Genomic DNA, 25,121 nt, shown 5'->3' on the forward strand with positions numbered 1-25,121 from the left:
AGTCTCATTACATCGGTTATTCTTTAAACGTAAAAAATATGCTGCTCGAAAGGAAGTTAAACATATCACAACGGTTTAACAACCAAGATCTAAGCTGTCAACCAATCTTTAGCCAATGAGGAGACTTACTATAGGACGTCGCTCCGCGACGTACAGCAGTCAGTCCGTGACGTATAGCAGCCACTTTTTGACGTATATTACCCACTTTGTGGCGCGCGATTTAAAACGGATGAAATAGCCGCAAACCAAAGCCAGTGCCGCGCAATAAAGATTGCTGTATTTTTTTTTCGTGAAAAAATTGTTTTGAGACATACTTGTCCCAGGTAGGCTGTTCAATTTGTTTTTAAGATATTTTTTGAGTGCTCCAGTTGAGTGTATGGTTATTAAGAGAGTTATGTCTGTTTGAGAGATTGGAGCAGATGGTGGCCAAAGCAACTTTTAGCTCCACTCTCTTAGGCAGAGAGTCGGTGAGATGGGAATAGTCTTCACTTCAACCTGTCTTGTACTTCGAGAAAGATAGGCTTCACGACGTTAGTAGAATCAAGCGATCACCGGCGTTTAGTGCTCATCTTTAAGAATGGAGAGATTGACATTCAAGCTGAGTACTTTTGTTGGCAAGGACTCACTCCAAACCAGTCTCTTTTTAACTATACGTAAAAAGAAAAGTGAACTTGGTGTGTTCGCGCTACCAAAAGCTCCCAGAAATCACTGGGTGTCGTCTTCTCTCCCTCATGGCACCAGTGTACCACGACCTGCTGGTGTTCCCGCTCCACAACCAGATGCTGGCGGTAATTCTGGGCTGCTGCTTCGGCTTCGTCACCATGACAGCCGTAAAGCTGATCCCATTCGGCAGCGACTCGGCCATTGTGGTATTGATCTGTGCCACCTACTTCACTTACTACTTTCTGGACTCCATTGAAAGTTCGGGCGTCACGGGCGTCATCGTATTCACCATGGTGGTCACCACCAACAAGATGATCTCTTGCACTGAACTGGAGAACACCTTCGAAGAGTGAGTGTTAAGAAATTCAACGCTCGACTAGACTCCGTTTGACGCCAAGTCAGTCAGAGTGCAGGCGACAACACAATCTGGGGTAGCCAATAAATCTTCCGAAATGAGCATCGACCTAAAACGAAGGGTCTCTGCGCATGCGCAGCGAGCGATTGCATTAGCAGGTGGTAGCAAACACACAAGGACGACCAGCGCCATGTTGACATCTTTAGCTGATTGATTTGCTCCATCGAATCCTCGTTGGCTGCTCTCGGACTTGGTGTGAAACGGAGTATAGATGCTTGGAATCCTCGAAAATAGAATGGTCAATGGACGTCAGTGCTCATAAAAACAGACGTTGGCAATAAAAAAAAAATGTTTTTTTTAATAATATTAGTATCTTTCTTTCACCTTATAATTCTCATTCTGAAACACGTGATTCGCCCATCCAATGCGGGTCGTATCAGCGGATCATTCAACACCGATTACGTTTTGGCCGGTGCAGTAGGAACGCCTCTTTTTTTTTTCTCTACGAAGAAACAGTTAGCGGCATTAACCAGTTGTGTCGTAATGACTCCTACGAACCAATGCATTTTATTTATTTAAGTTTTCATGTATGTCTTAAAGTAATTTTGTTTTTCACCACGGCACAACCGCATAAAATTATAGATCTACGGACGATATGGAAAAGATCAAGCGAGTGCGTGTCTCCGAAGACTTCCATTCCTATGGGACGAAAGCTTTGTTATTATTGAGGCTATGCCATGTCAACGGGCAGCATTTCGGCGGGTGTTCGATTTTTGTCGTTACTCGTCACTTGGTCGGGAAAAAATGCTGTCAAAACCGTAGTAGATTTAGAAAGAGTTTTATACGTAAAGACAGGGGACGGGACAACATATCTTTCAACTTTCAACAGACAAAAACAACCGATAGTAGTAGTAGTCGGTGAAATATTATATATAAACCGTTTGTCGTCATTTATTAAGCACACCGATTATCAGACGCCCGAAAACTAAACACTCAACCTGCTGAGCCACGTGATTCAGTAACGTTTGTTTTTGACTTAGGCCGCAATAGGGCTGAATTAATTTTGCGAAATCGGCATTAACTCAGCTAGAGAAAACAAGAACGAAGAGGTGGGACCACTGGAGTGCTACTTCTGACGCTCCACAAGTGGAGCGAATTATTGGAGGGCGCTACAAGCGAAGTGGCTTGTATTCGCATAAACCGGTAGTAAATGAGCGCTATAATATAAGCTCTTGCCCAAACGAGCAGATAATTTTTAAAACAAAATGTATTTTATCAGCCGTTTTGTTTTGTGAAGGAAAACTTTGCGTACCAACGTTGCGCTCCACCGGCACAAAGGTCAAAGTCATAAAAACAAGAGAGGCCCCGGCTATATTTTCAATACAACCTCGACGTCAGGCGTCGGGTACGTACATGACATCACCGCTACCTGACGTGTCGTCACAACGCCATGCGACATCGCGACGAGGCCTTGCCGTCAATGTCGTCGTCGGCGTTAGCAACGCGCGCAACACGGCATCAAGACTGCCTTTTGACGTCATATCACGTTGACAACGCCGTCAATGTCAACGTTGACGTTGACGACGACGACATCACGCGACGTCCAGAGGACGACGGTCTTGTCGTCGACGAGGCGTGATAAAAACACTTGGCGTCAGGTCGCCGACGTCGTTGTCGACATAACGGAACTTGACGTCACGATGACGTCGAAGCCATCGTTCATGAGGATGACGTTACACGACATCAAGAGTTTGTTGTGATGGCGTGTCGAAGCTGATGTTGGCTAAGGCGACGACGTTATGCGACGTCAAGGCTTCGTCGTGACGTCATTGTGACATCGCGTTAGTGTCTTCGGCGCCGTCAGGACGACATTAAAGTGACGTCATAGCAAGTTTTGACGTTATGCTGGGCGTCGACATCGATGCCAACGTCGACGACCACGTCGACGTCGTCCTCCACGCGGCGAGAAGTTACAACCTCGTTACAACAGCGATTTTATGTCGCGGAACGGCGTCGTCCTCGACGCGACGTGACGTCACGATGGCTAAAGAAGACAATGACGTCACGACGAAAATTCGGGTAGACCAAGGCACTTTGATCGCAGCGCCACCACGATAACTTTCGACATTCTGAGCTTCAACTGAAAGCACGATCATAGAAAATATCTAAGGGTGCATGCGAGCTGGTGAATATTACCCATGTTGAAATAACCTGAGACTGGGGTAGAGAGGAAACATCAAAACGTAGAAGAGACAAAACCTAAACAGGACGACGTCTCAAACTTAGCCAACTCGTTTATTTAGTTCACCTCCTTATACAGTTTTAATCTCAAAGTCATCTCCACCTTGAGATTGAGATAAGGGCATGGACTACATAAACGAGTTAGCTGAGTTTGAGACGTCGTCCTGCCTATTTTCTGTCTCTTGTACATTTTAATTTTTTCTCTCTACCCCAGTCTCAGGTCCATTTAGCATGGTGAAAGAATGAGCTGGGCCTGTATCAGGGTTGGGCAGAAATACTCAAAAACGTATTCGGAAATACAAATACTGGGATACATTAAAATAGTAGCCAAAATACTGATACTGAAATATATCTGTAAAATTGTATCGCGATACGTATCGGAAATACATTATAAATAGAGGTAAAACGTATTTGGAAATACAAATACAGGAATACATTTTGTTGAGGCAGAAATACAAATACAGAAATACTGATACTGCAATACATTTTTCAAATGTGCTTGAGATGCCAACTGAGATGAAGCTTGTAGTTTGAAGTGGAAGTTTTTGATCCCGAAATTACTTTCCCGTAGGCTTGGCACTTTGCCTTGAAGGTAGTGGTTTCGGACGACGAGAAGCCTTCAATGGGCTCAAAATAACGTTCCATCAAGGACTGACCGCGGTCTCTTCCTTTAAATCCTGTCTGTCTGACGAGAGATGCGTAAAGGCTTCGACCTCTAAATAAATTTTATGTCACCCTAAACCCCATCAAAACGTCACCACGCCCCTGCCAACATTGAACACATGACGTCACGGTGTAATGAACTGGTATTCTTTATCTGTAGGTGTGGCCTTGAACATGAAACTTTACCACGCTACTGTATATGAAAGGACAAATCATACTTTCGTTGCAAGTTACCTCGTTGAAGACCGTGCAGGAAGTGCCATTTGATATTTTTGAGAATAGTGGACCACCTGAAGCATTCTGGAACACACGTCTTGTCTTCTGTTACGGTTGAAAAAACCATACTGTGGCATCCCCATTGTGAAGGTCCTCCTGCCGACCCTCCGCCACCGACCAGTCCTCCAGTTTCGCCTAGCATCATCCAAACAGGGACCTCGTGGATTGGGACCTGGTATTGCCGGTACAGGTGCGAGCTCTCCGAGAAACAGCGCGCTTGAGACGAGTCGCAGGTGTACGAAGTCTTGGTCGGAACAGCGAGGCCACGTCGGGTCTCCTTTCTGGGTTTCGGATCACCAGAGCAGTGGGTCATGTTCACGTCGACTTATGACGTACCCTTGAGCCGTGCAATATTACGGCGCAGCCGCAGATGCATTCGTATAAGTGTTGAGCTTCAGTGCGTGAGTCATCCTACTATTTTAAGTTGACAACCGCCAGGCTCGTGCTGCAACGGACTGTGACTCAGCTTTGCCGGCTGGGTGTACTGCGTACGCTGAGGCAAGAGAGACGGTTACCAGCGGGCGTTGTATGCCAGCAAACAATGACTCAAGAAATCCCTACCTAAAAACCTGTGGCAAAAGATGCTCTGACTCCACTTCTGGCACGCCACCTGGTTCGAGTCCCCCACTACGCAACACTTCTCAGAAGAGAGAAGAGCACGCATAGAAAAATAGTTTGGAGAATCGGAAGGAACATAGTCACAATGCCCCAGTATCTCCTTGACTTTCGCGCCCTCAGAAGTAAAAAAAAAAGAAACCGTTCGGAATTTTTTTTTGTCTTGAGGGGGGTGGGGGGGGGGGGGGTATTTCTCGAGAAATGTAACGAAATACATTTAATCTTGATTGTATCGCGATACAAAGAAACATCTAAAATGTATTTCGTTACAGGAATACAGATACTGGAGAAAAAAATGTATCGCGATACAGAAATACAGATACGAAATGTATTTCTGAAATACTATCGCGATACTGCCCAACCCTGGCCTGTAGCTCCCCTCACTCAGTCCACTCTAGTTCACTGTGACTCAGCGTCGACTGGTCAAGCATGGAGTCGCGGCAAAACTTTAACAGCTACTGTTATAGGGCAGCTCAACATCATCTCGAATAATCAAGGTCTGGGAACGGGCCACTCTTCCCTCGTGAAACGTCATCATTACCGGTTATCGCCAACTTAGCAATTCGACCCAATCTAGAGGTACAATCTTCTTCCACGCGTGGACTGGACACGTGTACCAGCCGATGACTGACGCAGCACTCGTTAGCCAGCAATCAGTCTTGCCGCTTGATCTCATTGTGATGATGTAAAATTTCAGTGCACGGGATTTCATTGTTCTTGGTAACGTTGAGCAGTGCCCGAGAGTTACGCGAACGCCTGATTTTTTATATCGTCCGCGACACTACATCGATCCGGAAAATTCATATAGAGTAGGATGAGAGCTAGGAGCACATGCAGTTCCTGAATCTGATATTAAAACACAATAAAGAAGGTTGTATCAGCTATTTGTATATGTTCAATGTGCAGCTCGTAATATCTGCTTTGCGCAATGTTGTTTCACCACCAGTTTGGACTACAGTACAACTGCAGTGGTTGAAAGCTCCGCTTTCAAACGCTGAAATTATTGAGACTACATCTCGTTGCCAATAAACCTATTGCTATATTACCAAATCATTAAGGAGAATGCAGGGATCGGCGTTTCACGTGCCGCACGTGCTGGTCTCAGCAGTAGTAAATTTTCTAAAGTGAAAACCTGAAACGAATTGTATCTTGCACGCGCGTTCGTCAACGCTTTTATTTGATTATTTACTTCGACCCTTTGTACGGGGAAAGCCTGCTCGTGTGGCGCGTGGAACCCCGATTTCTGCATTCTCCTTGATGAATGGGTAATATAGCAGATGGTCTATAAGCACTCTCACGAATTCTCTTCAACTATGGAGGAGGCACGTGCAAGATTGCATGTCTGTAACATGCAGTCTTTTTTACCGGCTCGTCTGCTGAAAGAGAAGATTACTTGGCATCGCTCCTATCCCCTTGCCACTGTTACAAATGAGCAGAACAGGACTTACTTACGATGAAGCTGAATGTGTGAATAACCAAATTGGTTATCCGCTGAATCTCAAACGGCCCAGTAACTGCGATGTTTTGCCTGCTGTTTACTTCTAGTGTAGTTCTAGTTCAATGTTGTTTTTTTTTTGTCGTTGATGAACAAAACAAAAATAAGACTTATCTTAAAGTAAATCGGAAGAGATTGGCATGCATGCCCCTCAAACTTCTGATTTCTGGGTGAACGCTTACGCCAAATCCTATCGATTGTAACATGATGACCCTCACGTTATAGAGAAAAATGTTTGCAAGACATTTCACAATGTACACTAAATCCATTCGTAGATTACTCTAATTATTATACAGGTATTGTCAAGGTTGTTAGAAGTCAGACTCGACTGAAGACAAAATGAAAATATTTGCACGTGTTGGGGTGTGTAAATTGCTCTTCCCTTACTATATTTTGTGGTCGGTTGGCCTTGCTGCATCTCCGACCCGGAGAAAAAACACGGAGCCAGTGGTTTCAACAACAAGAAACACATTTAATGGGACATGAACGAGAAGATTAAGAATAATAAAAGAAAACCAGGGAGCACCTGCGGCGCCTGAGTCCAGCCAGCGACTCCCCGTGCGCCGCCTCTCATCCGCCTTATCTAGGCGGCGCGTACGATGTTCGCGTGGCCGCCTTGACGTCGCCGCCAGGCTTGAAAAGTTCGCCACCTGTGCCCCGCAGCCGGGCAACTGGGCTGGCAAGCCGCCAGGGTACCCACAACTTTTAAGTCACTCCGCAATTTTAAAAACCGTTGGCGTTGTCGTGTTTTTATTAAAGTCACGAGGGTCTACATATCTTTCAACGCCAGCTGCGCATTTCGGGCACTTGGGGCGCGAGCTGAGTCTGCCTTCAAAGGGACGGCTCGAGCTGCCCCAAGCATTGCAAAACTCTTGCATGCTTCAGTGCGCGATCAACGAAAAGTCCCTCTTAACATGGCAGGTTAGCGTTGTTGCACTACCGACGCATGCGACAAGATAGGGAAACAATAATTAACCCTCTCCTCCGCACATCTGGTAATTCCTGCTTCCAGCGATCTTTCTTGAATTACATCTTGGAAAAGGAATAAATCTTTTCGGGAGACAAATATTTACCTTTCTGTTTAATGCGATGCAGTGGCATTTGACTATACAACGCTAGACAACGATCGATACCTGGTTCCCTGCCCTTTTGCCTTTTGTACATTACGAAACGCAAGACCACCACGACAAGAGCACCAGCCTCCCGCGTCGTCTGCTCCGCATACGTCTAACTAGTGTAAGCGCGCTTCGCAAGGGGGAAGGTTGGCGCTGCGTATGCGAGGCAAAACTTAAGCCGCAAAGCGCTATAACACAGGGACGAGTACGGGGGCAGTCCAACATCACGAAGGTAAACTTCGTGCACGCGACAAAAAGCGGCATTGAAAAAGGCATTGAAAAAAATAATTAAAGAAGCTCTGCCAAAGTTAGGGCAGGAGTGGTGTGGCATCCGAACCCGAATGACGCTTTCGCTCCGCGGCTTGGCAGCCTTGTCAGGCGAAAACAGCGACTTAAATAAAAACAAGGCGAAAAAAAAAAATTAACTATCGTAATTTTAGGGCTATAGTCGCCGGACTATACAAGTTTAAAAGTTATAATTTTTTGCTGCGCGGACTATACAGTAATTACGTTCTTCAAGATCGTTCATTGTGACAAGAAATGACGAAATTTATTAATGAAAAGGCATTTTAATCATGATTTATGTATGATATAAGCCTCTTTGTGATCTTGGAAAGCAGACGTATGTCAAGGTGTTGCGTGTATGAGAAGATTTTCATGTCAACTAAGCACTATGCACGGTGTGCGGACTATCTAGGCCAAACATTTTGTGTTTAGCCTAAATTGGCCCCTGCGGACTGTATCGCGGCAAAATAAGGTAAATTACGAAAGAAAAAAAAATGATGTAGCTGAAAGTCCTAAGTGAATGACAAGACCAACGAGTATGTTTCCTATTTAGTAACGCGATCTGCATGGGGATAATGAGAATAACGTTTTGTTTCCCCTGTGTTGTCTCACAACGTAAATGACATTTTTGGGTCAGAAATGTTATTGAGACAGAACTCACGCGCCTCCATGTTTTATTAAAAAAGACTGGATTTTGCTTGGTGCTGTGCCATGCGGGCATTAGGGAAAGTGAAAAAAGCAGATAAGCTGGCCGCATCTGCGAAGGATTCTCTGCAACGCCTCCATTGAGTAGACGCGGCCGCACCGTTGGCAGGAGTGTGGGGCGCGAGACGGCTAAAAGCAGAGCGTAGAAAACGTGATACAGTGCCTCGCCCCCCCCCCCCCCCCCCCCCCCTTTCCGGGCCTCCGGGGCGGCCACACGAGCGCCACCCTCTCGCTCTTATTGGCGCTGACCGGGCTTCTCTGTGGGGTGGCGTTCCTTGGAACTACACGTCGCAGCCATTTTAAAATCTGTTCCGCGGAAGGAATTTCTCTGCCGTGATTTAGTGGCTACAGCGTTGACGGAATTTCTCTGCCGCTCCTCGGGGTTACGGACACCGCCGGCTCCGCTTTATGGTACAGTCAATACTTTCACATTAACGGCCTGTCTGAACGGTTTTTCCACACAGCTCAGACGAAGGTTGGTATATTGCACAGGCTGGCGTTTTGAATATGCATGCTTCGCGACATCCACTGAATTTCCATGTGCATGCTACAGACTCAATGAACTAGGAAATCTATAGTTACTGAAGTAGCCACTCTGCATTTTTGGGAATTCTATCCTATAGTTCGATAGTAAACAAGCCCTCTGTTCAAAATAACCTCGAAACGTCCACAAACCGACCGTAAAATAGTCAAACTTTTAGCAAACGTGTATTATAGAGAGGAAAGCGTATTAAAGGGGAATTATAAGATGCAAATCTGTATAGGAAAGAGCGGACATAACTGAAGTCCCTGCTAGGGAACCTTAGAGGGAAACAAATAATTTTCACCCGTAGGTCATTTTAGCCGCTGCACTGAGATTACGTGAGCCTAAGTTTTGCGCCACGGAAAAAAAAAACGAGGAATTTGTAAGAGCCCTAAATCCCGACGTAATAATGACGTGAACACACTAGGCCCGGGAAATTCGTCAGAATTGCTTCCGAACGAGTAGGCGGCCACAACCGCTAGGTGGCAGCAAACAATGAGAGAGCACGTATTACAGAGAATTTTAAACTGCTTTATTGGAGTCACATAGTTTAAGGGCCGCGTTTGCAATACGACCTACAGGTGACGAACGCGTTGGTCGTCCACGAGCATCTGCGCCTTTCCGCCTGCTTTCCTTCTAGACATCCGATAAGGCAGCGCACGCGCACTTGCGACCAATCCCCGATGGAGGCGTCCGTCAATAATCCGAAAAGCTCCTCATTAAACTGAATGCGCTCCCCTCTCTATTACCTAGACTAGATCTCTATGAAACAAAAGGCGACAGAAGCGACAACACCGGCGTGCTCCTTTCTCATTATAGAAATGAACAATGAGGCTGACTAACTTTCGTCTGTCTAAACATTCACACAACAGATATATTATTTTTGACATCTTCAAGGACTCATTGGCCTGCGAATCATGCTCGTAGGGCCATCTCGAACATGATTCGTGGGAGATGACCCCACGAATCATCAGTATTAACTGCACTAACCGCAATAAATACTGAGCCCCACATCTCAGTATTTACTGCACCTGTAGCAGTAAATACTGAGTGAGATGTGAGATGGCGCCCTCGTCTGTTCTCTGTGCCTACCAGAAGATGGCACTTCGAGCAGAATTATCTTGCATGAGCAGTTCCCTCTGGCATGAGTTCGGAATTCTCTTAAGTGTCTGGGTCGGTGCTCACCGCTGAAAATATCAAGGGTGATGTTCTATCTTTCTATTTCAACTGAGCTACGCCTTGTCACCGGCACAATTTAATACATACCGTAGTGATACAACTTTGAAAAACGTGTTAGCTGTTTATGTGCCGAAATTGTTTTTCCCGATATATTTTAGGAGATAGAAGGGTTTGGCCGTACAGTCTCCAGGCCACGGCGTGGATAGTCTAAAAGTTGGAAAAGACGAATTCGGTTCATAAGATAATAAGTTATCTACGGCGGAACGATATTCCTTTTAGAGTTTTCGCCGCCACTAGAAAAAATAAACGAAGTAGTGCGGAAGGTAACGCTTCCGGGCTCGGCGACCTCGGTTATCATAGCGCGTGACAACGCCACAACTTCTCCCCTCGTACACCGAGAGCGAAGGGGAGGGGGGGGGGGGGGGGGGGAGCCTGGGAGTTGTCATTGTCCAATCTCCGAACAGGAGAGAACCCGAGGGTCTTGAAAAGGGCGGAACACGGTTCTCCGCAGGCAGGGCCCTCCGTTGAAGAATCGGGCCAGTCATCCTGAAAGCGTCCTTGAGGTTCGTTTATCGGCTTCCGCAAGAGCATTGATCAGCTCCTTCAAATCTTTGGACCGCTTCCCCTTTAATAATTCCTCCCGGTGTTCGGCAGGCATAGCCTTATACTGGTTTCAGCGTCTTGTCTCTGTGCGGGTTCAAGCCGAAGTTACGTCGGTGGGCCACCCGAGGCCTCGACTGCTAGGCAGAGGCAAGGAGACATAACGTCCGATTCTACGAGTAAAGCTTCCAAACGAATAAAACCGTATTCCAACCCGATACCCGCACACTTTTCCTAAATATAAATACAAACTCTATCTGTAGAGTGTCAGCCTCGCTTGCAAAACTCTGCGTCAAACGTACCTCACCACGTCAAACGGGCAGTTGCTACCCTCATCACGGGTGACTTTTAGTCTGCACATTACGGGAAAACAAGACCACTGCAGGTTCTTAACTACTTCGAGCAACCAAACCACATTTCAGCTGATTTTACACAACAAAACGCGAACGTATTTTATTAGTATTGCAACATTGAAACGTGATCAGACTTACTGCGGGGACGAGTCGAGCTAGTTAGTTACGATACATTACAGGTGGAACCCGCTGAACAATGAAGGAAGGAGAAACAGAAAAGAAATCCGATCGCTGAACTACAAACTATTTTTATAAATCGTCCTCCTCTTCAGCTATACTTCGTCTCATCCTACGATGAACTAAGGGCCAAAGCCACTGGCCGCCAGGTACAATCACGTTCCACGCTAAACTATGACACGCAGCATTTATTAGGTTTGGACGAATAATGCCCGAATTCAAAAAACGCTGCGTCATTTTTATAGCTTCGACACTGCAAAGAGCCAGTACGCCGTGGCGTTTTTTGCAATGTAAAATTGTTGAGTCACTCATTGCTCGATCCGAACCACTGTCGGCCCATTCCCACCAGTGATCCGAGACGCGGGCAACGATACGTGCTTCGAAGCTAAATACCACACAATGTCTAAGTGGCTCGTGATTGGATCTGGCGGTTCGTAGCTTCTGCCCTTAGTCCATCGTAGGGTGAGACGAAGTATAGTCCTTTGCGTGTCCATTTTTGTTTATCCAGAATCGTGTTGCTTTTTTTCTTCTATTTATATTGAGCCGGGAGGGAGCCCTGCTGGAAGAGCTTTTCTTGAAATTGCAGGGTTATCGAGGCGGAGCTCACATCGCTTTCTTCTTCGTTGTCTATAGCCAAATCCTCCCTGCAAGCTGGTTCTTATGGTTCCCTATGATGCAGGCTTGCTCATACTTTGGTTTGCACTTGCAAGTTCGAAAATGGGCAGCGAGGTGTCCTGGTCCCGCATGATTTTTCAGGTTGTCCACATGTTCAAGAGCACGGTCGTTAATTTACCCAATAAGGCTTATTCCTTATGCCGCAGGATCAATCAGGAAAAAACCGACAAGAAAGATATGTGACACCAGGCATAGGACAAAATACGTTCCGTGCCAAAAAGGAGTCGTTTACAAAATACGGTTAACATGGGGCGCTGCTATATCCGTATGCTGTAAACGACTCCTTCTTGGCACGGAACGTATTTTGTCCTGTGCCTGGTGTCACATATCTGTCTTGTCGGTTTTTGCCCGATTGATCCTGCGGCATAAGGAATAAGCCTTATTGGGTGCCAAACGCACAACTTGAACGTATTTGCCGGTTCGCTATATTTGCAATTTTGGATGACCCAACGAATATACGGGACTACTGCAAAGGGGCTTGTTGGTTTTCCTTGCTTGTTCTTCACTTTGGACATTGTTCCTCTCGACAGCGCGGCACATTTTTTTACACCTGAAGGCCAATAAGGTTCTTCGATACCCGGCATTGTGAAGCCGGTTCCACCCGTAGTGATCAAATTGGCATGAGCGACACAGTGTCCTTAAAGATGGCGTAAGAGGCTAGTTTTCTTTCCGTGCGACAGATGGCGCTCTTTTATCTAAAGGCTCTATAATGCGCTCTTTACTTCCGCGTAGCACCCCACCTGTTCTGTACCAAACTTGACTATACGCGCTTTACACACGCGCCAGAATACAGCCGCCATTGCTGACCTTCTCTTGTTTTACCTCGATACCAAGGCACTGAAATTGATGTGGACCTGCCTCCACAAAAGCCAATGCTGGGGTGAAAGACAGTATAAAATCTAAGATGGCAATAACCTGGCCTGCTGTGGTAATAATGAAGGGAAGTAAACGTAATAAGGGGAAACAAAAACTGAAGGTCAGTTATGGCGGTGCCCATGCACAGCTGCTGCAAAGCGTCTATAACGTCAGCTGCTTCTGCCGAGTTCACACTCAGAACCATGTGAGGTCACGACTCCTCTTCAACCCGTATCTTTGGCCATGGGCTCTCTAAATTGGTGAAAAAAACAAATAACCCGAATTCGCCACCCACAGCGTAAGGCTGAAAAAAATAACTTCAAAGTTGACATCTTTTGGTGCTCAAAAAGCTACCTTCTGCTGTTCGATTTCTAATCGCTATATATCTGCGTCTCTTTTTCTCTGTAGGCTTTTGGTTCTTGCTTCGTCAGTAGCTTCGGCAGTCTCACCTTCTTCGGATCCGTAGCTCTAATATTTTTTTCACGACGTCTGGCTTTTATATTGTCTTGCCATATTCCAAACTGAGCGCGTCAGCTACGGGTAACTAGTCTATTTTTTTACAGATCACTCAAATTTATATCTGCCAGAAACCGACTCGAAATCCCGCTCAGGCTGCCTTCCTTATTTCCGATTCACAACGAAAAGTGCCACACTCGGACTGCAAGAGATACTAAGCTAAAGCTTTGCCGACTGCTGCCCGGAGCTCCCGGTTGTTTGCCATCCCAATGCTGCCACCTTCTGCTGCGTTTGTCCAAACAGTCTTCACGCCACGGCGAGATGATGGTCCAGGAGTTGAGCCAAACGGCTTTGGTTCCGAGGCAGACTCGCCATCAGAACAAAAATAGCTATCTACCGCGCACGATATTCTTTTTATAAAGTTAGCCACTGCTAAAAAAGAAATCCACACAAAAAAAAAGAAGCGCGGATGATAAGGCTTCTGCACTGTGCGACCTTCGTAAATATACACGCGCGCCAACGAAAAAGAAGAGCTTCAATTCTAAACACACTTATTCCCCAATTTTCTAGTCACTCGCAGCCCGCTGAAGGTTTCTATAATGTCACCAAACACTCGAAGTTTAATAAATATTTAAATAGAAAACCTCTGTCGCAAGACGAAGATGGTTTACAATTCTCCTCTGTGCAGGTATTGGGGAGTGCTCTTCGACCTGACGGGCACCTTCGCCATGTTTGTCTGCGCGACGTACACTGCTTATTTGCTGAATCACTACCTTTCTACCCTCGATTGGGGAGGCATGGCGCTATACTACGTTGCCAAGATGGTTATACGGCAAGTATCTTCTAATATGTACTGCGCTCCCCACTGTCAATTCTAGAATCGCTCGGCATTTTTCGTTGAGGTGTTAAACATATTGACATTCATTCAGTATGGTTTAAATATTCTCGATTACCAAACAGTTAAAACTCAAAGTTATTAAAATCTTGTTGAAGTTGAACTTCATGAAGGAAATATGATTGTTGTGAAAACGTTTGTTTGAATTATATCGAGACATCTGGCCTTATGGTTCAGGCGGCGAGCAAGTGACAAATTTCTCCCAACGGCGTTTTCATTGTGCACGGCGTCAGAGCAATGGTTGTTGGCGCCACGCGGAAAACTGTCGTGCCGCCGAATAAAATTTGTCCGCTGTCGCAGTATTTTTTTCCAGCGGATTACATTATTTAAATTGTTGGCATGCATATATTATATAGGTACTATAAAACCTTTAGAAAACAACTCTATAGATGGTACAGTACTAGCAGCATACGTTTGTTTTATATTTTCGTTCAAACGTGTGCTTGCAAGGTCAAAATATTTTACGATTATTTTGCAACATACAGGGTGTCACAAAAAAAATAAATCTGCACAATCTCTTTTACAGCAAAAATTAACTAGCCATCGCCGCACGCTCATACTCCGCCCAAAGGGAGCGCTAGAGGTCACAACCAGATGCCAAAGTTTCAACGCGATCCGATACTTTACTGAAAGTTATAAGTGATTTTCTGAAAATTTAATGGGAAAATGGCGGCCCACGGAGTTTTGGAATACATGGGGCTCTATGGCACCAGAAACCGAAAACAGGCGAAATCGGAGTCCATTTTCTCATTGACATTTTCAGAAAATCACTTATAACATTTGAATAAGGTAGCGGATCGGGTTGAAACTTTGGCATCTGGTTGTGACCTCTAGCGCTCTCTTTGGGCGGAGAATGGGCGTTCGGTGATGCCTAGTTTATTTTTTCAGTGAAAAAAATAAAACCTGTAAATTTTTTTTGGGACACCCTGTACATGGGAATACTATAAAACTCGCCTCCATACATTAGTTCTTTTGCTGCAAAAGAAGATAGTTGTTTAAAATGTAAACACCAATCCAAGATTAATAAGAAACTTCCTATGCGGTTACAGCATTTATATATACTATACCTTAGATATTCGTTTTATATATTACAAATATATAAATTGTAATAAATCTAAATGTACAACTAAAGAGGATGATTTTGTTATTAACATTCCACGTAATGCTGGGCGTCACGTAAAATTGTAACCCGATTAATCACCACCTTTTAATCATTTATTAGTGTATAATTCGGTTACATTGGTCAATATTTATTAAGGTGGCAAAATTATGCTCCTTGCCGTGGTTGGTCTATTTCGCAATGTTTAATAAACGAACCAATGTAGGCATTTTAGATGAAGGATAAACTTTTATGCTTATTTGGAAGAAGAAAAGACTTCAAAGATACTTAAAGCTTATTTATACAGCTACGGAAGCAAAGAAGTACGTTGATATACCGTGGCAGAAATGAGCTGATTTGCGTGTTTTCAACAGTTACTGCTGCGCTAACCAGACTCGCTTGATGTTGAAGGTTGCAGTGGCTAGGTCCGATATTATATTTTGCCCTTGCTTCGGGTTGCAAGCGTTGCCCCTGCCGCGGACATTAGAATCCGAATTTCACCTAAAATGTGCCCTTAATGCTGATGTACTCAATACTGATGCAAGTACAAGTGGCACAGAATACGCCCCCCCCCCCCCCCCCCCCCCCGGTCACCCCATTGCGTATTTTCAAAGAACTTAGCTTATAATTAGTATTTCTAATTCGTTTCCGTCGCAACCAACAGCAGAGTAAAAAACTCGTGGACGTAAGGTACAGGGCGTGAATGATATTTTTCTCCGAATCTCTGAGTAGAGCTAAACGAAAGGGATACCCATTTCGCCCGTTCGTACGTGGACTAATCCGGCTCCTTTGCTGCGAGTAGTTTCAACTTTTGTGGGCTCCGTGTGGTCTGCAGTTATCAATGGGTGCCCGGCGGCTTTCATCAAGGACATGGGTGGTTTTCGGCGTGGGCCACACACTTAAAATTTTTACACCCTTATTCGTGTAAATGGCTCGTCCTCTGGCTAACGCCTTTATTCGTGTAAGGGTGTTAGCCGCCGGAGGTGAAGAAAATCGTGTAACTGCTAACACCCTAAAAACAATATGGCGGCCAGTATGCGACAGGCGATACGATTAAAAGGCTTGGCAAGCCGTACGCGGCTTCTCGCCGGAGCAAGAGCATACGGCTCGCACGCTCGTTTGGTGTCATCTGTAGGCGAAAAAATCTTTCCAAACATCTCTATGTCAAAGCGCCAACACCGCAAGTAATACGAGTAAGGCCGAAACCGCTGGAGGCTGAACAGCCAAGATTGTCGCCGAAGTCTCGCTCGGCCTGCTCAATGCCGGTCGCATTTTCATCGCATCAGAAGCGTTCATAAAGAAGGGATAGCCTTACAAACACTGACAGACTGGCTTTATTGAACACAACGCCCACTTGCCGTGGACGACAAGTTGACAACGAATCGCTCCGACACCCTCTGTCGACAGCGGCCAGGAGGTATCGCACTCGCGCTTCGTGTCGCTCTAACTATTGCCCGTGCTCACCTCTGTTACGTGCGTGATCCACTCATGAACGTTTGTGCATGAACAGCGGCATTCAGCACATAGAACACGCGCTGGTGAAGCCGCCTAACCTCCTTTTGTTGCAATCAGGCAGCATAACACGGCGACACAGCTACCAGCGGGAATAAATCGGAGCGATCAACACAATGGATGGACTAATGGTATCCAGCCCTCTAATAGTTATAGATCACCAACCGCCATACTTTTCAAATCGGGCGGCGACAACCCCCATCTAGCGACAAAAAAAAAGTAATAAATATTTGAAGAAAAAAACAGCAACTTTATTCGCTACACATTTTTGAAACCCGGAGACGACGGACGAAGAAGGGGACAACACACAAAACGTCTCAAACGCAGCTACTAAATTTTATTTGAACAGTCGTTTATATAGCATCTCTCCCACACGTCTTCCGGAACTGCCCACGTCACAGCAACTTTTAGCCAGGGTACATCTTTTATCACTTCACTTAGTTTGTACAAAGCATTGCAATACAAGCCCCATCGTCCCCTTCTTCGTCCGTCGTCTCCGGTTTTCAAAAATGTGTAACATCAACCAGCTCGCCTGCCTACTTACTTTATCTTCAACTTTATTCGGCTGCCCGTCGCACGGCCCATTCATTCACGACATGAACATACACACACATCACTGCACATATACACAGTCACACACGCGGACACAAGCACTGACCAATAGCACAACTCACAACAAATAGTACATACATCCTACTTATACAAACCGAGAAGTGCCCCGAGCGGTATATATGCCCTCCTATTTCGCGCATCGGTTAGCCCGGTGACCACGCTGGTCTTAATCAAGATATGAAAAGATTACGCCAATTTTATTTTTCAATACTGTTTCTGCATTTGTCTTAGGTAGGTACACATATCCCTTAATAACTTCTTACAGCATAATGTATTATAATGATACGCGCCTAACTTCTAGTAACTCAACGTGAGTGATGAGAAAAAAAAATCGCGTGAATTCTGTCTGGCAACCACACTCGCGGCGTGGTTGCTATGGCGACGCTGTCGGTACGCGCGCCGGCAGCCGTCCAGCTGGTTCGGCTGATGCCGAGTGCCCGAGTCCACGGTGAACGCCGCGAACGCAATCGAGAAAACAAAGCGTCGACTACTGACGCTGTACGTAATCGAGTTTCCGCCCGTTCGCTGCTGAATTCTCTATAGTCTTCTTCCGCCCGTTCGAAAGGTAACAGCCTACCAGTCCGAATACCGCCGTGGCTTCAGTGGCTTCATCTTCGGAGGGAACTGTCAAATGAATTAGTTCCAAAACTCGCGTGCGTCAGGCAGCGCTACGTGGCGCGGTCCACGTACAAAGTCGGTAAGTAAACAAAACACTCAATCCCGTTCCATTCTTTTTCTTTTTTATTTTTTTTTTTTTAATTTCCGGGGGCGCGCGGTGTTTCTGGGTGGCACAAGGTATGAGAAAGCAACCGGAAAAATCGGCGCCTGATCGACCAGGGGTGAAAATTTCAAGGCGTATCGTATGCAAACGACAGCGTTTGCCGGCGGAAGACTCGGTCGTCCGTGGCGAACGCATGTTTAGTATTTTGAAGGATGTTCTAGCTGCAAAAGAAAGGCGCGCCTTAAAATTTCAAGGTAAAATACACTGCTGAGGATACAACGCCCCTTTGCGTGCGGGCGCCGATTTTTCCGGCATAGTTTAGCGCGCTGTGAAATGCAGTGTGCACTTAGGGGGAGTTCTGGTATGATATGATGTTGCTCATTGGAAATAAAAAAAAAAAGAAATGCTGGCATTATATGTTTACACACTCTTCGTCATTTTTGGAATCTCAAGTACCCTTTTTACGAAAGGTATTGGACGTCAGCACATTTTACGGAGGAACGAAGAGTGGAATCCGACCAATTCCCTTCCGCATTAACATCAAATGAATGCTGTGAAAGCAAAGAAGAAAGTGAGGGTGAAACAGTTCTTGCTGTAGTAAGTGCCAGAAACAAGAAAAGTATCCTGAAGGGGAAAATATACTCCCTTGAAAAGGATCCAAAAGAAATAGAGGTCATCAGGTCTATAGAGACACTGCCGAGCGTCACAGACCTGGACACTCCATTCCAGTTTTTTAAATGCCCATGTCCTGATGAGGTGTTTACAGCGATATTTGAGGGGACCATCCTGTATTCAACTCAATGCCAACCTGAACACCATTTTCGGGCTCTGGTCACACCTCCACGCAGGATGTCCTGCTCCAAATCAAGGAGGATGCCCTTGACAGAATCTCCTGTACGACGACGCGGGCGGCCCTGGATATAAAGGGCGCCTTTGACCATGTCAGTCACATGCTGGTGTTTGAGAACCTGGCCTCGACTGGGTGCGGGCCCCGGATACATGATTATGTGCGGGACTTCCTGAGAAACTGGATGGCCACCATTGGAGTCGAGTCCATCCGCACAAGCACCATCCCGATCCCGAGCAAGGGCACCCGGCAAGGCTCGGTCCTGTCACCCACCTTGTTACCTGGCGATGTGCAAGCCGCCTCCTCTACTGGAACGGATTCCCCGGATGAAGCATACACTCTATGCCACTCTATGCGGACGACCTGACGATTTGAACTATGTCGGGATCGGACAGCGGGAGCTAAGACTTCCTCGAAGAAGTCATCGAGACGGGGCAGAACTACCTCGAGGCCGGCAGCCTCCAGCGCATCTCCGATAAGTCTCAGCTGTTGCTCGTCCGCGCGGGCAAGCCAATTCCCAAAGAACAAGAAGGCGGACAACCGCCTCACGTTAAAGGATGGTACCCCCGTGCCGGTGGTGAAGCAGGTTCGGATCCTGCGACCTTCACCTCCAGCGGGACGGCGGAGCCAAGTACACAGTCGATCGACTCGTCGAGACAACCACGCAAGTCATGCGCATGCTGAGAAGGATAACGAGTCACAGACACGGGCTCAAGGAGTCGGACCTGATCCGGCTGACCCAAGCACTCGTCGTGAGCCGCATCACCTGTGCAAATCCGTATCTCAACCTGCTGTCGAGAGGTAAGGGCACGATGGACGTGATTATTCGCAAGGCGTACTAGCTGGCACTGGGGGTGCCGCCGTACGCGTCGAACGCCAAGCTCCGGCGGATGGGTGTAAACAACATTTTCCAGGAACTCATCAACATGCACCTAGCCAGTCAGTGGGAGCACCTGGCCTTCACAGTGAGTGGGCGGCACGTCCCGAGCTCGCTCGGCATCCCCATCCCCGCATCGCAATGATAGGCTATTGAGCTGCTGCTGGCCCTTTGGGACAAGATCCAGGTGGCACCAATCCCGTGGAAGCTGAACCCATCCCTGCATCCAGGTCGCTGGATGGCTTCCGGTCCCTTGATTCCGCTTGGTCCCGTCGTGTAGCATAGGGTCCCTGGTAGCAATTTGTTGCTAGCCCAGCATTTAAGCATACTCCAGCCTTTTTGTATGTAAAGCAAAACAACTACTGCAACTGAATACTACTTAACTGACGATAATCGAAGTTTGCACTGCTCAATGCCCTTCCGTTTTATCTAAAGTCCCGCAACTAAGTACTCCAAATACCGGTCGGAGCACTGCGGTGCAGGTGAAGTTTCTACTTATAAAAAAATGTTTGCCCAAAAGCTTGCTTCGGTAACACCAGCTGCAACAGGAAGCCTGATGCAAAGGCTTTAAGAGCAAGCTCCATGCTTTGAATGTTGCTAAACATGCGTGCTTGTGCCGTTCAGGACAACGTGCTAGTTCTTGGCATTTCGGTTTCACTTGCACTTAAAGGGATGTTGAATCGAAATCTGGATTCCACAAAACAAGGCGGCAAAGCGTGCAACAAGATGCTACAAACACCAAAACATCACTCATACAGCGATATCTCGAACGGATCACCTTATTAAAAAAAAAAAAAAAATAGGCGCATTTGACAGATTTGTTTGTCTTGTTTCTTCGAGAAGGAGAGGGAACGACCTCACATCTTCTCCGGCTCGCCGCCTTGAGGGGGCGAAGAGGAGAGAGGAGGAAACTAGGTATCTCGACGTCACGCGCCTCATCGGCCTCGTTCAATCTCAACCTCTTTTTCCAAAAATACGGCCGTCCATTCGAGATATCGCCTTATGACTACGAGTAGTGTTGTAGGGATTGTAGCGTCCTGCCTACGGCTTCTGCATCGTTTTCTGAAATTCAAATTTCGGTTCATCATCCCTTTAAAGGGAAACGGAGTGTGGCAGCGATGGGATGATTTCTTGTGTCAGCCGGAGTTGCCTACCATTACCACTGTAGGGCAGCAAAGGCTACAGGCATGCAAGAGCGACTTTGCGAAGTGTTTTCGCAGAACAAGAGCTTGCGATAGAGCGTGTACTAGCTCGCACTTGTCGCCTTCGACCACGCTGTCACCCTGGCAAGCCTTCGGTAACACCTTCAGAATGCCCGCATTCTTCAAGAAAGCCACAATGTTATGAATATACCACAACAATGCCTGGCTTTTATTTTTTTCTAAAAAAGAGCATTTCTGAAGCTTTGAAAATGCAGCAGTGCACGTTCATTACCTTCAGTACTGCTTAGTACGTGCTCACTCATGCTCACTTTATCCAGGCTGAAAAGGTTGTGCTGGGACGGGGCATATTGAACACTGGTGGTGTCTTTTGACTGAAGTAATACACAAAGTAGGAACAGGAGCGATAAAGAAACACAACATTTAATGCCAGTCATCTCCACTTTGAGAAAGTATCTTAACATAAGATTAATTTACATTTCGTAGTAAGGGTGCTGAATTCCAGACATGCTGACACAAACCGTTTTGATAAAAGCGTAAAAACAAAATGTAACTACTCCATACAGGTGCCTAATAGTTTGACGACTAGGAAACCACAAAGAGGACTAGAGAAATGTAATGAATATAAACAAATAAAGCTGGTCATGAATTGAAGCATACTTAGGTATGTGAGCCACACAACTTGCAGCTGCCATCTCAAGAAAAACAATCAAAGCCTTTAGTGATTTCGAAAATCGAAACAATCCTGGCAGGAGTTTCACAGACTTTGGCGATCGCACTATGTGATCAGCAGTCAGGCTACAGGTGTTTCCTTGATTGTATTAATCACCTTGATTGCAACTGGCCGTAGCTGTGAGTAGATTAGAATAAGACAAAGCTTCTCAAGAAGGCAGCTCGTATTGTACGTCTTCTGGCCATGGGTGAAGCCGAAAAGCCAGTAGGCCGCCATGACCACAGTAAAGCCATCCTCCGCATCTTGCACTTCGAAATGCCAAACTGGATCAACGTGTATATTCATGCTCTTCGCTGCCTCCACATCATACCCCGAGAAGGCAACGCAGGGTGCCGTCGGGATGGTTCCCTCCTGCATATAAAAGCAGAATTGATTCAGTCAGAGAATAATAAAGGCCACACTGATGAGTATGATGTTAAGCATGAAATGCTTTTAGCTCCCGGCCACCAAACTGATAACGTATCTTTTCGGGAACTAACACCAAAAATCACTTCAAAACATTCCAGGTTTCGAAGTTGACTTTGGCGTTGGTTGTCTTATTTGAAACCGGCTTTGAAACCTACTGGGTTTCGAAGCCAGTTTTGGATCAGAAAGGTGTGCACTAGCAGGGTTCAAAATTTGCTGTCAAAAATTTGTTTCCTTGAGACAAGGAAACAAAAAGGAACATACACACCACCGTCTCAAAACCAGCACAGCACACAGCTGTCATTTAGTTCCACAAGTCTTCTTCCTTGTCATCCTACACGCTACACATGCTATGGAACCTATTCCTATACACGCTGTGAACCTTATTAATTCCAAACTACAACTTTAAAAAATTATACAACATTCAAATTACTTTTTGTATGACATCTCACCACCGAATTCTAAACCAAGAGCACATAATTTGTTTCAACTGTTTGAAGCAATCGCTCGACGAGGAGCCCGTTGTCGTCACGCTTTGACGGCGCACTTTAGTTCACCTTTCTGCTGCCGTCTTGGGGGGGGGGGGGGGGGGGGGAGGGAGGGGGTCTTAGGCATCGTACCAACCACTGTTTAATTGATTGGTGTGGCACACAAACTTCTGTCCGGGCTGGAACTTGGTCAACAGTGTCTGAGACGAGCCCGACGCCCATTTCAGTCGTCAAACAAAAATTCAAAATTGCTTTCATGATCTCTTTAAGGGTTTCAATGCAGGCGTCCGGAATTCGCAAAATTTAGTGGCCGCAATTATGTCCTCTGTGACTGATTTGCGAAAATAAATGGTTTTACAGTAATGATTCAGATTGTGATTTATTGGGAATTAACCAGTGCTGTTAATAACATGCTCTGTATTGTCCGCTCCGCTGGTGTTTTTCCTGCCTTCATTGCATCCACGCAGCTTGAAAGTGCCCTGCTTTATGCGACATGTGGCATGCACACACCATGGCACTCCACTTAGCGCGGCGTGTGGTGGCAGCAAAAGCCTCTGCCAAAAACATGCTAAGCTACTCCCTGCACAGCATTTGTGGCGGCAGAAAAGATACAAGGCTATTTATATTGTTCCCGGGAGTATAGTATGTTGCAGATTAAGACGGTACGGTGAGGGGAAGAAGCTCCGTCTACACTCATTCCACTTTAGCAGAAAGGATGCTATAGAGAAAAGAAAAAAAACGCAAATGGTGGCAAGCAAACCCTTTTTGGACTGGCGGAAGTGATGGGAGACGACAGGCAGCGTAAAAAAAGGGGAAGGGGGTAGGGGTTGACTGCAAACGTGTTTAGCAAGAATAAAAAGGGGGAAGAGTGAAAAGAGGTATTCTTCTGTAGATTCCTTTTTCTTCCGGAGCTGTGAATGCGCCATGGCTGGACTGGGCTCAACTCAATGCCCCAAATCATATTAAATAAAAAAATTATTGCCGGCATAGTTTTGCGGATTCCTAAAATGCCTTTACGGAGAGGTTCCACAGACCCTCATTCCAGAACTGTTGACCTAGATTGCGGGCATGGGCATCTGCAGTATGCTCCGCAGGAAAAGGAGGGGGAGGGGGGCAAACCTCGTTTTCTTTCAAAGTTATAGGTTTGAAAGCTACACCCCTTCAGAATAACCCCCCCCCCCCTTTTCCGCCACTTTGCTGACGCCCATGATTGTGGGCACCTCATCACTTACAAAATGTTTCCTAGGACTCATGCGTAGAAGGAGCCACCATTCAAACACCTGTCATGACTACAGTGGAGACATATCACAATAGCAGGGAAGAATAAATAATAATGGACAGTCTGACCGGAAACAATGGTACAGTTTCAGACTCACTGCTCAGCTTGCCAGCTGAGCCAGGCTAGAAAAACGAAATTGGCAAAGTGAATGAGTTGCGAGTATAAAAATGCAATAACAAAACCCTTCTGGAGTTCTTAGAAAATGCTGGGGCCTTCTTGTCAACGGAAAAGGCACTCAGCAATTAAATCCAATACTTGGAGCTTACGCTTCATGAGCTTGCAGTTGGCACCTTCCACTGAGATCTCGGTGATGTGCTCCAGCAGCTCTTTGTTGCATCTCAAAATCTTCCTGGAGGCAAGACTGATGATAATTGCCACTCCTTCCGGCATTAGCTTCATTAGCTCGATCCTTGTCTGGCGGTTTTAGTCTTTTCGGAACTGAAAGTAGAGCATACATACACATTTGCATGACTGTCACAGAAGTGAAACATGACAGAACCAAATTTCTAAGAATACTTCTCCCAATTCCAGCCCACAATAAATAATTAAAAAAAATTAGCTTCATCTTTCTATTTTAGATCTCTATATTTGCAAATATATAGGCACTTTCACAGACACAGAGAACTAGCGCCAAAACAGAAAGAAGAAAATGTTTTTGGGGCCCGATTTTGGTCATCGTTGAGATCGTGATCAAGATCTTACTAGGTCCGCACTGTGATTGGACACAGTGCCACAGCCGAGCACTCTTGACTAATGAGAATTCTTTTCGCTGTCGACGGGGCAATTTTTTGGTGAGATCCTGTCACCTTCTTTCGGATAGTGAGATCGATATCGTGGTAAGGTTGGTGCTTGTCCCAAGCTCTTGTTTTAGCACCAGTGGGTGTCAAGTTACACACGGCCAGAAAACAAATCAGCATAGCCAAACGAAGCACAGGACAACAATTGCATCCGTAAAATAGCCGATGTTCCATATTTCAATTAGTTTTTGATCTCATTCTGCGCAAACACGATTCGTAGCACACGATTGTCCCTTTTTGGCTCTGTTCGCAGATGACTTGCCAGTCTGTTCGTTGTTCTGTTTCTGTCAGAGAATGATACCTAGTAGCAAACAAACTCATTATTATTCCCTCATGTTAGCAGACAATGCGTCTGGTAGCGGTATTTTATAGCGAGTTCGTTTCACACGCACTGGCACCGTTCCGAGTTCTCTCCCAGAATGCATCGCACCCACCGAGTGTTGCACGGAGAACTGGACTCAAACG

General features: G+C 46.0%; 1 protein-coding gene across 1 annotated transcript in view; it reads left to right on the forward strand.

The window, feature by feature from the left end:
• The first annotated feature begins 731 nt into the window (after window positions 1-731).
• LOC121047041 overlaps window positions 732-25,121 on the forward strand; it is a 135,414-nt gene continuing 111,024 nt past the window's right edge. The window contains exons 1-2 of the mRNA XM_042293976.1: window positions 732-1,012; window positions 13,920-14,063. Of these exons, the coding sequence (XP_042149910.1) occupies window positions 732-1,012; window positions 13,920-14,063 (425 nt within the window). The remainder of the gene's footprint in view (window positions 1,013-13,919; window positions 14,064-25,121) is intronic.

The sequence above is a fragment of the Ixodes scapularis genome, unplaced genomic scaffold, assembly GCF_016920785.2.
Source record: "Ixodes scapularis isolate PalLabHiFi unplaced genomic scaffold, ASM1692078v2 PGA_scaffold0__279_contigs__length_252992795, whole genome shotgun sequence".
Taxonomy (NCBI): domain Eukaryota; kingdom Metazoa; phylum Arthropoda; class Arachnida; order Ixodida; family Ixodidae; genus Ixodes; species Ixodes scapularis.